The sequence below is a fragment of the Ctenopharyngodon idella genome, chromosome 5 (genome assembly GCF_019924925.1).
Source record: "Ctenopharyngodon idella isolate HZGC_01 chromosome 5, HZGC01, whole genome shotgun sequence".
Lineage (NCBI taxonomy): Eukaryota > Metazoa > Chordata > Actinopteri > Cypriniformes > Xenocyprididae > Ctenopharyngodon > Ctenopharyngodon idella.
Window position 1 is genome coordinate 16,555,435 of NC_067224.1, and position 14,417 is coordinate 16,569,851.

At 38.1% G+C, this 14,417-nt stretch overlaps 1 protein-coding gene across 1 annotated transcript in view; it reads right to left on the minus strand.

The window, feature by feature from the left end:
• adgrv1 (adhesion G protein-coupled receptor V1) overlaps positions 1-14,417 on the minus strand; it is a 153,200-nt gene that overhangs the window by 14,451 nt on the left and 124,332 nt on the right. The window contains exon 86 of the mRNA XM_051895477.1: positions 12,074-12,231. Within this exon, the coding sequence (XP_051751437.1) occupies positions 12,074-12,231 (158 nt within the window). The remainder of the gene's footprint in view (positions 1-12,073; positions 12,232-14,417) is intronic.

Here is a 14,417-nt window from a genome sequence, read left to right on the forward strand (position 1 = left end):
AATCAAGCCTCGCTCGAGAACTCCTGTCTCACACGGAGACGCGTTTAGCTGTATACGCAAACATTTTGTATCATATAGGCATTTCGTCTAGACGGATCCGGCGTTTTGGGAGCCTGAAACCGGTATTTTTTGAAACCAGGTCCCAGAGTGGATAAATCTAAAAACGACACCTGTGCATTTTCATGTGTACAGCCAATTTGTATATTTTGTGAATCGATGTCATCACCCCACGTCTCAGCCCTAGTCAGACACCGCTACGTCAGGTAACAGCAACAACAACAACAATAGCAGACTACATGCTTTTGTTCGTGCCACAGAAGCTACCGAGCCTATTAGCCTAAATTAAAGCTTTATTTCTAAGCTTTACTAAAGTTTGTATACAGTGCACAATGTTTATGCGCATTCTCCAAGTCTTATTTCTCCGTTTTTAGTGTATCTCTGTGGCAGAATTACAGCACCACATACTCATCGTTTTAAGTCGGTTTCAGTGGTTTCGTGTGTATGCAGATATTTCTTGAGACCAGGAAAAAAAAAAAGATCGGATAGGGAAAGATCTGGCTTTGTGTGGATGTGGCCTTACTTTATTTCCGGTATCAATTCTCGCGTGTGTTTGAGAAATGTAGGCTGCATCCAAAAGCTTAAAAATGCTGCCTTCAGAGGATGCATTCCAAGGTAGGAAGACATCAAGGCACTTCCAAATCCAAGCTTTACTTCCTGTCTCCTGAAATACCTTCAACTAATCGATTTTTAAAGGCAGCAGAGATGTATCCTTCGCTGCCTTTGATATCCCACAATCCTGTGCTTTCCATTCTGTGACAGTTGAGCTAAAAAATAAAGATGGCATCTGAAAATTGCAGTTGGTGGTCAGTTTGTGTATAAATGTATGTTTTTGACCAACATTTTTCCACTTCTAATGTAATTTCTGATGATAAATTACTATTGTAGTAATTAAATCTTTGCTTAGTTATCACCAAAGCTCGCTCTATTTTGCTGTAGATTATTAAGCCGTTACGTTATGTTAAGCCTCAGAAGTCTGTCCAAAATCAGTTTCATGAGGTACCTTCGTGCACAAACACTGCCTGCAAAGTCATTGCCTGATAAGGCAGTGAGGCAACAAGTCAGCTTCCTAAGTTTTCGGATGCAGCCATAGTTTTTGGGCATTGTGGACTAATGGTTGCGCGTTCGAATCTCATGTAGGTGTATGCAGGAGGAGTGAATGAACAGCTCTCTCTTCCACTCTCATTACCCACAACTGAGGTGTCCTTAAGCAAGGCACCTAACCCCCAATCACTCCCTGAGCGCCACAGAAAAAATGGCTGTGTAATTGTGTAATGTGCACACAAATGGTACCCCAGTCACTTGTGTAGTGTGAGAAGAACAGCGATCCAACAACTTTGAAAATCGTGCAGTGTGTACCCAGCATTAATCAGTTTAAAAAGCCTGATAACAAACAAGCAAATAAATAAATGCAATTTTGTGTTTTCATGACCATTAATTACTGTCACCCACCCTCTAATAAATCATTACACTTCTCGTATGTTACCTAATACGACTTCCTTTGGTTACGCTAACACCTCTCGCCCACTGGCAGTGCATTTGTGATGACTATGTTGGCCAAAGTACACATCCAGGCAAAGCTGTGGCTGATAATTAGCGAGAGGGAGAGACAGTCCGTGTCATTGTTTCTTTCAGCAGGCCTTATTTGCATCCACTCACCTCCTCGACCTCCTGAGAACCCTGTTTTTTAATTCGTACATTTAATGAGGGAACAAACAAGTACGGCTCCAGAATGGAGAACAGGCTGACTCATCCATCATGCTCTCCTTTCATTACATAAACATGGACGTGAGCTCGGCCGGGCACTCTGGGTGCTCCAAACAATAGCAGAAGACCTGTATTCTTTTTTTTTTTTATGAAGCGCTTTCAGTGTCTATTTGATTTAGATTCACTTCACATATGAAACGACCTGGAAATTGAGTGAACAAGCTGGAAATTAGAATATTAGCCTCTTTCTTTGATGCCTGCAATTGTTCAGACAATTATAGGCTGAAATTAGACAACATATTAGCTCTGTTTGTTCTAGCACATGATTGAAGGTCATTAGATGCAGCAGCAGATGTGCAGAACCCACATCTAGGGAAAAAGAATATTCATCGGTTTAACCTCCACAACATGATGCTTCCCTGGGCACGCTTACCGCATCCCTGATGACGGAAAACAATCACAAATGCACCTGCAGCCTTTTTTCTGCATGCCGGTGTCTAATCAAATTAAGCCAAGCAAACACTGAGCAAGTTCAAGAGAGATTTCAAATAATCCTCAAATTCTCTAAGCGTCATTGCTGATATGCATGCATGCGCGACAAAAAACAGCAAATGAGATTATAATTGGCTTTCATTAGACTGAATGAGGGTGAAGAGAATCAGTCCAACCCAATATCCGACTTCCTTTAGGGACAAGACTTGCTGTTTGAGAACACTGCGTCCTGTGCCTTCAATGTCTGTGCCGTCCCAGTGCGTTTCACCAGCAGAACTAATGCACAAGAATTAACATCTGTTCTGCTGGTGCTTTGATGTTAATATGGCTCTGATGACACCATGAGTGCAAAGACAAACACAGTCATAGGCCATGCATGACTGACACGTCTCTGGGGTGAGCCAGTGGAAGACCAGCCAGCAGAAGCAGGCAAACATTATGAAAGACTTGGCAATGAAAAGTAGGCCACACATTCTTTAGCTGATGGACAACACATGGCACAGGGCCGAAGTTTAACACCAGGTTAGCACAAAAAAAGCCATGGTCATTCCTTCCACCTGTCTTACTTTACTTGCTGTTTCCGTTTGTCCTTGACAGTCTTACGTTTATTTTCATGATGTTCTGGTTGCTATTTACTTTTACTGATGCTGCTGCTGTAGATACTTTGGTAACATTTTACAGTGTTCATGTGTAACCACAGTGTAACAGTTGTAACCACCTGAAATATAAGAGAAGGACACCTCCAAATATTTCAAATAAACAACATGTACTTTATATTTAACATTTAAATGATATAAAATGTATATGAATGTTAATAAACTTTATTCTATCAAACTCTGGTGCGTTTGCATAGTCTTATCATCATAAACGTTCGCAACGCATGACAGGAAAAAGGACGCGGGTCAATATATTGTGTTTTTATTATTACTTTGGTGCTATTATGAGCAGCAGAGTGAACAACACTTGGGCTTACTGTATGTGTGTCACATGAAGGAAGATTTCTGCTGCTTGCAGTAGAAAGAGACAGCAGGTTGCGAGCCATTCATTTGCCACTCTGATTGCATTAACTAAGCGCAATTACACTGCACGCTCACTTACGTTCATATTCAAGGTAAATCATCGTCACTGTCATCCCTTACATGTGTTTTGTTACTAATGACATCATCATCAGCTAAAATACATGCGCAGGTTACGTTACTTCCTGAACAACTGAGCACCTGAGTCCGTGTTGCTTTCACATTCTTGCGAATCATGCCACTGTTCCAGTGCAACCGATCTCAGACCACCTCCTACAAGTAGTTTTGGGTTCGGAACCAAGTCTGCATGACAGCATTCACATTACCAATTTTTCATGCGAACCGTGCCTAGTTTCAAACTAAACTGCCAGTGTGAAAGCACCCTAAGGGCGTTTTTAGACCTGTAGATAATTTGCTTTGTTCTTAAAAAGGGACTTAATTTGTTACAATGTTGCATTTTCATCTTGGTTCGGTTCGCTTTCACAAGGGAACATTTCAAAACATACCAAAATGTGTTTATGCAAGTCACATGTGAGTAAAACTGTCTTCTTATTGGTCAGAGTTTCCTCTGTGCAGGATGATTGACAAGTTCGTTCCACAAGCATGTTGTGGCTTATTTGTAACTGTTGACATGCACGCAAACACTATATGAATGTAGCAGTCATTCCCACATTATTATACAGCCTTTATAATGCAGTTAGAGCCAGAAGCAAGGCTTTGTCAGGACTGCATTCTTGCAATGCACGCAATTATACATTTTAAGAAGAAGCACTCTTTGGTTTTCAACTGTGATAACTAACGTGCTCACTCACAGAATCAGACATTGCTGCTTATTATATAACACGTTTGCCATTATGAATTATGATACCTCCTGGTTCGTTGGTTCATTGGGTCGGACTGCTTTCTCACCTCAACTGAACCGCGCTAGAATTTGTTTGCAATCAGGCCGAGACCACCTTGTTCAGGCGATCTCTAAGCGATTTTTTATGCAGATCCGAGCACGACTGCCGTATTCATATATGCTTAAACGAACTGAACTAAGCGAGAAAACGCACCAGGTTCGAAACAAACATTCCAAACAAGCCAGGTTTGAAAGCACCCTAGGGCTTTTTTACATCAATGGAACAGGGACTAAATTTGTTACAATGTTGCATTTTCTTCTTGGTTCGTTTCGCTTTCATAAGGCAAAGCGTACCAAAATGTGTTGCAAGTCACATTCGAGTACAACTGTCCTCTACTTGGTCAGAGTTTTCTCAGCGTCATACATTTAAATGATTGACAAGTTAGCTCCATGAGCTTATTGTGGCTTTATTTGTAACTATCGTGACACACACAAACACTATACGAAAATAGCTGTCATTCCCGCTGTTAAATTATATACTACATTCGTATTAATACTGCGGCAAATTCAAACAAGCTTTCTCTGGATCTCCCAGTGCTGTCTGGTAGGCCAACTATGTCGAGACACATGCAAACACTATATGAATGTTATAATGCAGGAAGAGCCGGAATCAAGGCTTCATCGGGACAGTATTCTTGCACGGAGAAGCACAATTACACAACATTTTAAGATGAAGAGGCGCTCTTTTGTTTTCAACTACGGTCGGTAACTAATGTGCTCACTTACAGAATCAAACACTATATGACACATTTCCCGTTATAATTTATGACATTGTTTGCTTCGTTGGTCCGTTCGGTCAGATTGCTTTCACATTTCAAGCGAACCACTCCAGAGTTCGTTTGCAATCGGGCCGAGATCACCTCGTTTAGGCGTCTCAAAGCATTTGTTTTGGTGTGGATCTGAGTGCAATTGCTGTGTTCACATATGCCTAAATAAACCAAGGGAGAAAGCGCGCCAGGTTCCGAAACAAATGCTCAGGTGTGAAAGAACCCAAGAGAAGGTGTAGATCCTGTAACTTTTATCATTTCTTTAATTCACCTTTTTGTCTTCACTAGTTTATTTAAATAATGACAAATTAAAAAGTATATTCAAACAGTACGCATATTTAAAAGCACTAATATTACATATAATCTTTCATTTAATAGGGTTATTAAAGAAATTATATGCATGCATAATTATAAAAAAAAAAAAAAAAGCAAAATGCTGTTTAAAATGATTTGATTTGCCAACCAATTTCATGTTAATTACTCAAACACACCCTGTATTACTGCTATAATTAATTGTATTTATTTACATGTAAACTTTAATTTTGATAAACGTTTCCTTTGCTTTTTCCTCATATGCAAGTTCTTCCACAAATCAATAACATCCAATATTTCTCTGTTCTTCCCTCTTCTCCCCGTTTATTGTTCTGCATATCAGTCTCATCTTTGAACATGTTGTTCTCTCTCCATGTCCTTCCCTCCCTCCTCTCCCTGACTGCCTTTGCGTTCCATCTCTGTAAGCACATTCCAGGCTGTGGTCTGTGTGCCTCTGAAGCAGCAGGTTCCCAAACTCTAAGGAACCATCTCTCTGCTGGAATGGAACTGGCTAGAGCACTTCCTCTCTCAATAAAAACCAGACTCTCATGAGGCCATGTCTTAAACACAAAGTGCTGAACAACACCTCTAATATTTCCACTCATATTTCACAACTGAAGTGACTCCCATGCAGCCACTTTTAGATAAAACATGGTGAAGTCAAAGTGAAGTCATAAATATTTGACTGAATCATACTCACTACATCAGGTTACACCAACAAAAGTAGGTTACAAATTATTTTACAGTCCCGTAGTTACATTGTAATTACTCAAATAAGTACTGAGTACTATTAATTAACTACATGTACTTACTATAGAGTTACAGTTAGGGTTAGGGTTAGGGTTAGGTTTAGGGTTAGTTACTTGTAATTATGCATAATTTACTGTTATTACTATAGTAAGTACATGTAGTAACGTGTAACTACGGCATTGTAAAATAAAGTGTTACCCAAAAGTAATTTCTAAGGGTTTATAAACATATGTTTTTGAATAGTTTTTTGTGTTTTTTATTTTACTTTACATACTATATACTATTCAAAAACACAGTAAAAACAGTAATATTGTGTTATTACATTTTCTATTTTAACATATTTTATAATTTAATTTATTCCTGTGATGGCAGAGAAATCATTCGAATATGCTGTTTTAGTGCTCAACAAACATTTCTTATTATTATCAATGTTGAAAACAGTTGTGCTGCTTAATATTTTTGTGGAAACGTAATACATTTTTTCAGGATTCTTTGATGAATAGAAAGTTCAAAATAATTAAATTTATTTGAAACAGATTTTTTTTTTTTTTTTTTTTTTTTTTTTACAATATAAATGTCTCTGCTGTCACTTTTGATCAATTCAATGCATCCATGCAAAATAAAAGTAATAATTTCTTTTAATTGTATCTTAATATATCGAAGAATTATATCTTAAATTAATCTATAACATGATGAGAATGTGGCAATGTGATATAAAACTGTAATGCACTAAACAATCAGGAAACTGCTTCCTTCCTAGTTGTGCAAGCACAAAATAAAAAAATAAATAAATAAAATAAAATAAATAAATCCACTGGAACATATCAACCAATCAGAATCTAGATTAAATCTCTGTTAACTATGCTGATAGTGGTCCGAGAGAAAAATAACACAGGGCATTTAGGGTCAAGTCATGAAAATAATTTTAGTGGTGCTGAGGTCTTCATCGATTACAATGGACAAACAGACTGTATAATGAACACAGACAACTATATAGTTATTCCAGAGTTTAAAAAGTTCCCCTTGTTTCTTAGGAGGAGAAGACCCTCAGCATGAGAAGGCAAGCACTGAGGACCACTGGGGGAAGACAGCAGGGCCCAAATGTGAGACAGAACTCTGGCTCCTGTTTAAGATGCCAAAGCAGCTGTCACAACATTCAGCTGTGGTTCGGCTCAGAGGATGAAAGACCTTCTTTTGTCTCCCTCTCGAGTGAGCTAACATCTGCCTGGCCAACAGCTTCAATGATAAGAGGAGAAAAAAAAAAAAAAAAATCACAAAGCGTTTCAACTGGAAGAGACATGGGTGGTTGAAGAAGAGGATCTTGGTAAAAAGATGAAAGAAAAAGAAAAAGAAAGTGGGAAGAGCTGAGATCTTCCAGTAAATCTGCTGGAACAGAAGAGGTGTCCAACAATTCTGAGAGAAGTAAACAAAGGCTTAAGATGGAAGTACATACAAGATCAACACGCTCTCTGGAACCAAACAGTTGATATCCTTTTGTGTGTGTGTGTATGTGTGTGTGTGTGAGTGTGTGAGTGTGTGTGTATGTGTGTGTGTGTGTGTGTGTACGTGTGCTTGTGGGTGACATTTGGACATCCTGCTCCTTCTTCTGAACTGTGGGTGTGGGGAGCGTGTCTGGCCTCACGCCAACGTTCTGACCAGACGTTCCATACAGCATGTTCTCAGAGAACTGAGACCTCTCTAGGGAAAACTAATAGTGTTTGGCATAAAAAAAAGAGGATGGATAGACTCTACAGCAGTTCCAATGTGACCATTAAAACAGAGGTGAGATCACAAATAAATATATATAAATAATAAAATAAAAATCAGATTTGCCTGTATTTAAGAAAATTCTATAAACAAAATAATTTGAATATTAAAAATATTAAACAAACAAACAATACATTAAATAAAGCAATAAGATGCTATGAATTACAGTAATCAATTTTATAAATCTATTCATATTATAAAGTATTTTTCAACAGTAAAATGAAAAGTATGTATACTGCCTAAAAAATGCTGGACATTTTCAACACAGTTTAGATAGCTCAGCTCAGTTTCCAAACAAAATGCATGTATTTAGACTTAATATGGTAATTTATGATGATTGTTTTCATCAAAACACATGGATCCAGACACTAGACTTTGGGTTAAACCCTGAGAATGTTATGTAACAGGAGTATAGTGTTGGTGATATAAACAGTTAAGCAAGGTCATAAAGATATGAGATGCAGAAGGGTGAAATGGACATAATTTAGAAGCAGCTGAAATATGATAGTGATAATCAGTGATATAGACTCTACTGCCTCTATGACTCTATGGGCTGTAAACGTATTATGCAATCATGAAATTGTGGGGAATATTATGCATGACCCAGGGATCAAGTGTCTGTACTGCAAGTCATTACTAAGCAAATACAGAGAAAATATAGAGTCTGAACACTGAAAGCATATGGATACTCTTTCAGATAAAAAACAAAACAAACAAACAAAAATAAAAACATTATTAAATAGGACTGCAAGACCTAGATTAAATCTGGTTCACAGTACAACTACATGAAAGGCTCATAAAAAAACATGGCTCTGTCCCTTAGTTTACTATCAAAACTCGGTCCCTTTATCGCAAAGTACAGTACATCTAGTATGGCAATCAGTCACAACAGTAGATTCTAAGAAGCAATTAATTTGACTTAGAACATCGTATCGTTCTCAAAAAAAAATTCTTCAAACAGCTTTAATTGCAAACAGCCTTAAACCTAATTGTGTGTAAATAGGCTGGGCTATAGCTGAACAGCAAATACAGCTTTTCAAATGTTCACCAAAGTGAACATATTTCAGACCAGGGGCCAGTTGCATAAACTTAGCCACAGTCTCTTAAGAACTAGTTTGACACACTAGCAGTTAACCAAGGGGCAATCATTCTAACTTTTCCAAGTCAAATTATACCAATCTACCTTTTTAGGCAACTGACTTTAAAAAGTTATGAGCTGTCTTGAAGAAAAAATTAGATGACTAACTTTTAAGACTAGACTTTTAAGAGTAGCAGTTTACGCAGCTGGCCACAGGAATGGCATTAGCACTGAAAAAGCAGCAATACTTTATAATAAGGTCCTATTAGTTAAGTTAAGCTAATGCATTAACAACGAACAACGCATTTGTTAAGGTATTTATTCATCTTCGTTAACATTAGTTAAAAAAAACAACAACAACAACTATACGTTGTTATAGTTCATGTTAGCTCAGGTCAATGAAATACATTGAAATACACATAAAGTAAGCTTAATAAATGCTTTAGAAGTATTTTTCAGTTTTGGTTCATATGTATTCATATTGTATTCCTCAAAACTCCCACAGCGTACAATCAGTGAGCTGTTGCAGTCTTACTCCACCACATAAACACGCCTCATTAAAAGAGCTGAAGGATTAATCCTGAGCCAATAAGGCTTTTCTGCAAATTACTGCATTGTGAAAAAGCACTACTTCTCTAAAGATCATATTGAACAACTCCAAAAGCCAAATTAAATATTTAAATAGGGTTGTGGTAATTATCTCCCAACAGGCTTCGGAAAGAACACCTCTGCCTAGTGGCTAAAGGTTGACTCTTTAATATATTGGCTCTAATGTGGTTCTTCTGAGGCTGAAAAACCCTCCAGACATTTTAAAAAGCACCTCAGAATATCTCAAAGGCAAGTCACAGTCAGATTTACCTACCAGTTTAGAGATGCAAGTGGTCATTTTATATAGTATATTAATTTTCACAGTTTGATATGTCTAAAAATATAAGTAGTACATGCAATGCGATCACAGAACCCATGCTAAAGGATTAGTTCACTTCAGAATTGAAATTTCCTGATAATTTACTCACCCCCATGTCATCCAAGATGTTCATGTCTTTCTTTCTTCAGTCGAAAATAAATTAAGATTTTTGAAGAAAACATTACAGGATTTTTCTCCATTAAGTGGAATTCAACAGCTACCAACGGGTTGAAGGTCCAAATTGCAGTTTAAATGCAGCTTCGAAGGGCTCTACAAAATCCCAGCCGAGGAATAATGATCTTATCTAGCGAAACAATCAGTCATTTTCTAAAAAAGAAAAAAAAATATATACTTTTTAACCACAAATGCTCGTCCTGCAATGCACCACGCATTACGTAATCATGTTGGAAAGGTCATGAATAATGTAGGTGGAAGTACCTAGCAAGTGTTTACAAAGACTAAGTTAATATCTGACAATTTTGAAGTTGGAGGAGAAAAGTTTTTTGCCCTACCGTGGTACTTCCGCCTACGTGACCTTTCCAATGTGATTATGTAATGCGTGGCACATCGCAGAGTAGTGCAAGACAAGCATTTGTGGTTAAAAAGTATATAACTTTATTTTTCTTTAGAAAATGACAGATCGTTTCGCTAGATAAGACCCTTATTCCTCGGCTGGGATCGTGTAGAGCCCTTTGAAGCTGCACTGAAACTGCAACGTGGATCGTCAACTCTTTGGTAGCCATTGATGTCCACTATATGGAGAAAAATTCTGGAATGTTTTCCTCAAAAACCATAATTTCTTTTCTACTGAAGAAAGAAAGACAAACATCTTGGATGAAATGGGGCTGAGTAAATTATCAGGAAATTTTAATTCTGAAGTGAACTAATCCTTTAAAACCACGCATAATTGAATTATATTTTAAATAAACTAGAAATTAAAGACACATTTATGCATTTATTTTGTCATTTAGATGTTAATTCCTTGATTAAGATGATTAAGTTGACCTGGACAGAACTGAACTTGCATCCTTTTTCTGGCAGGCATTTGTGAGGACAGACAGAAGCTGAAATGAGATGTGGTGGCTGTGGCATTAGGCAATGAGCTGATGTCAGAACTTTTTTTCTCTTTAAAATCCTTCTATATTTACTATAAATCTTTTAAAATCTTTCTATACTTAATATATATTAATATTTTATATTTACTATATATAATCTAAATTTAGTTTCCTAAAAGTCGACCGGCCCACCAGGAAAAGTTCTTTTGTTCGTTGTGGCCAGTTCATCCCTGTCCCGAGCTGAATGTTTGATCTGATGTGTAATCAAGCAGTAACACACCCTGGCAGAATCAACATCTATGAGCTGCTGAGTGTTAACAGGAAAGAGCGAGTTTACTAGACGCACATTTATCTGACTGTGCTTCTTAGAGAGTCGTTAAACACATCCGGCATGAAGAAACAAATTTGCAGCATAATGTATTTGCTCATGTCTATGTGAGTTGGAGTTCTACAGGGAGGTCATTGTGTTTGCGAGCAAAGGGTGGGCTGACGGTGCAGCCCTCTGTAATAAAGTTGAGTGGTTTAGGATTAGCCCGCTGTGCTGAGAGCATGCTTGCGCACAAAGAGGAAAGCTAACATTGCACATGGCAACCCTTGCTGACCACCCACACGCACACTGTACAATACCACCATTTAAAGCCAGCAGTTACGGGTAAACAATGAAACCATCACGGTGGATTAACAAGTGAAAAGCAAGTGTTTAACATGCTAATTGTACAAACATTAGTTGGAAGGTGCTGATATTACACTTTTAAACAGTGGTAATTTTGAGACTAAACATGAAGGTGGAGGTTGTGAACACTAAATAGATAATCATTCAGTTGAGATTGTAATTGAGTTTAAAAACAAGACTGACAACATACATATTTACTCAGCAGTGGAGAAGTGAGTTACACTAGATTTAATCGAATGATCTACAACCTACTCAAAACTGCTGAAAGCACTTTTAAATGAAAGAAAAGACTAACAAACCACAATAGAAGTAAAACAGTATTTGGAAGGCAGCGCAATATTCCTGGAAGCACAACTCAGAGTAATCTGATGATTGCTTAACAACAAGACACTTTCCAAAGGAAAGCACCTTCTCTTAGTTTACTTTCAGTTTCTCTGATTATCATCAGTTATTTACTTTTAAAGGACTGGTTTCTTGTAACACGTTCATTGCGGTGACAGATTCTTGCCCTGATGAAATGGTGGGATACCTTGAGGCTATTTATTACCCAACTTGTACAATTTTGTGTAAAAAGAAAACAAGCTTACACACCTGAGCTGTTTGTTCGGCCTCGGTAGATGTCATCATAAGCCTTCCACTGCTGAGTGACCTGATACGCATGGATGAAGATCACCAGCACCCCCACCAAACAAATGAGAGGAACCAAGGCGGCCGTACAGAGAGCAGCATATACATTTGGGATGAAGCATCTACAAAGATGACGAGAAAGACAAAACTTTTGATTGGTACGTATATACATTGTCATGGTTATGGTTGTGTGTTTAGTATTCCATGGAAGAAAGACAGAAAGTACAATGGGTTTGAAAAAACATGATGGGCGTTCTTATGAGTCCTTGCTTCTGGACCACAAATACACAAACTAAAGATGTGAATCTCCTGAGATTCTCTCTTTTTGACTTTCTCTGACTCCTTTTCTTCTATCTAAGGAATTTCTTCCAGTCTGCATTTGTTTTTGTCCTGTATGCAGTTATGAAGTCTCTGGCTGGTATTTGGAATGGGAAAGCTTTGGGAAACTCAAGCCAGAGTAATCTTGTTATGACGTGATATGTATCAAAATAAGCAGCAGTTGCATTCTGTTCACAGGCCTGGCATCTCCCTGTCCAGACAGAATGGACAAACACAGCCAGTACTCATTTCATACAGCAGAAATGGCACAATGTAGCCATAATAGAATTCAAAGCATCTGAAATGCCCGTAGGAAAATAAACTGGCCATTTTTCAGTAGACTTTATCTGATTAGAATTTTGAAACAATGGCCTGGTTTAGTGTAATATGCCCATATGTTCACATACATGCCACACAGAAAACAACACAAATAAACATGTAGTTAAGTTTACATGCAAAATAAATAGCTATTTTTATTTATTTAGTTAGCTAGCTAGCTAGCAACACAGGGCAGAGGAATGAAAAAACCCTGGAAGATCTACAGATTTAGGCCCCGTTTACTCTAGTGCGTTTTCGTTTTAAAACGCATAACTTTTGCTACGGTTATGCCTGTTGTTTACACTACTCCTGCGTTTTCGACCCTCAAAAACTGAGACTTTTTTTTTAAAACGCTGCAGAGCCCGTTGTAGTTTGAAAACGCCGGGGTTTCATTTCAGTGTAAACAGACCAAAACGGAGACTTTTGAAAACGATGGCGTGGCCGTGGCTGCCCATGTTTGCTCTTGCGTATCCTTGACGATTGTGTAAACAATAACATGGAAACTGAACTGCAGTCTTTGTTGGCTTTGTTGTCATTTTTAGAAACCATTGCGCAGTTAAACTCTGCATTTTTTTAGTACTGCAGCTGCCTACATGCGCAAGAGGCAGCTGTTTACACTTCTACGCACATGCCCAGTGTGCATGAATGCTTATGTGACATGTGTTTTTGGTCGTGTAGTTTAGACGGAGATCGTTTCTGAAACGCCATGGAAATGCCAGTGTAGACGAGGATCGTTTTCATTTTTAAACACCATTTTAAAATGAAAATGCACTAGTGTAAATGGGGCCTTAGAACGTATCATGCACAAGACACTGTAAAAGACAAGAGACGCAAGAACAACAGTCAAACACTTCTGTCTAGTGCAGAATTTCTCAAAGTGTGGGGCACACCCCACTGGTGGGGAATAGAGACATGACAAGTGGGGCGCGACAAACGGGAGGAAATTTGGAACTTTTATTATGTCACAGTCGCCGGCGCCGCTTCCGCTTTTCCGGTCATGAGTATGAGGTAACGCAGCGCTGTTTATCATATTAGATACATTTGAGTGTGTTGAAAATGTTATAACGTTACTCTGTGCGTTCGCTCGGCGGCTGCTGTGAGACACTTGTTGCACACTGCAGTAAGCTAGATCGATTTTAGAATATCATATTAAATGCTGGATGGCTTGTGTTGGCATGCAATTAATTTTAAAATGTATTGTATGATGGAGAAAATTCTGTATTACTGTTACTAAAAATAAAGCTGCATCTGATTATGCTATGTTAGCTACTTGACAAAATAGTGTTTTTCTCTGAGGCATGGTAAAGCATGGTACTCGCAAAAAATCAAGAAAATTAGATTTAAACAATAAGACTAAACGTGTTGAGCTATATAACAATAATTAGTTTTCTGTCTATATCAAAACAGTTGTTGCCTTGTCTATTAAAACATGTAAATATTAAAGCGTCTTTGGTGTTTCCTTGGTTTCTACAAAATAAAAACAGAAACCAAGGGTAATGCGGGTATGACGCAATTGACAGGCGACTCCTCACACGTCCCGGAGCCTTGGTTAAAATCAGTGGCGTAGCCACGGGGGGGCCTGACGGGGCCTAGGCCCCCTTATTAACATGTAGGCCCCCCCAGATTTCTGATCGATTTGTTATTCTCACGTTGATTTGTTACACTGACGCAT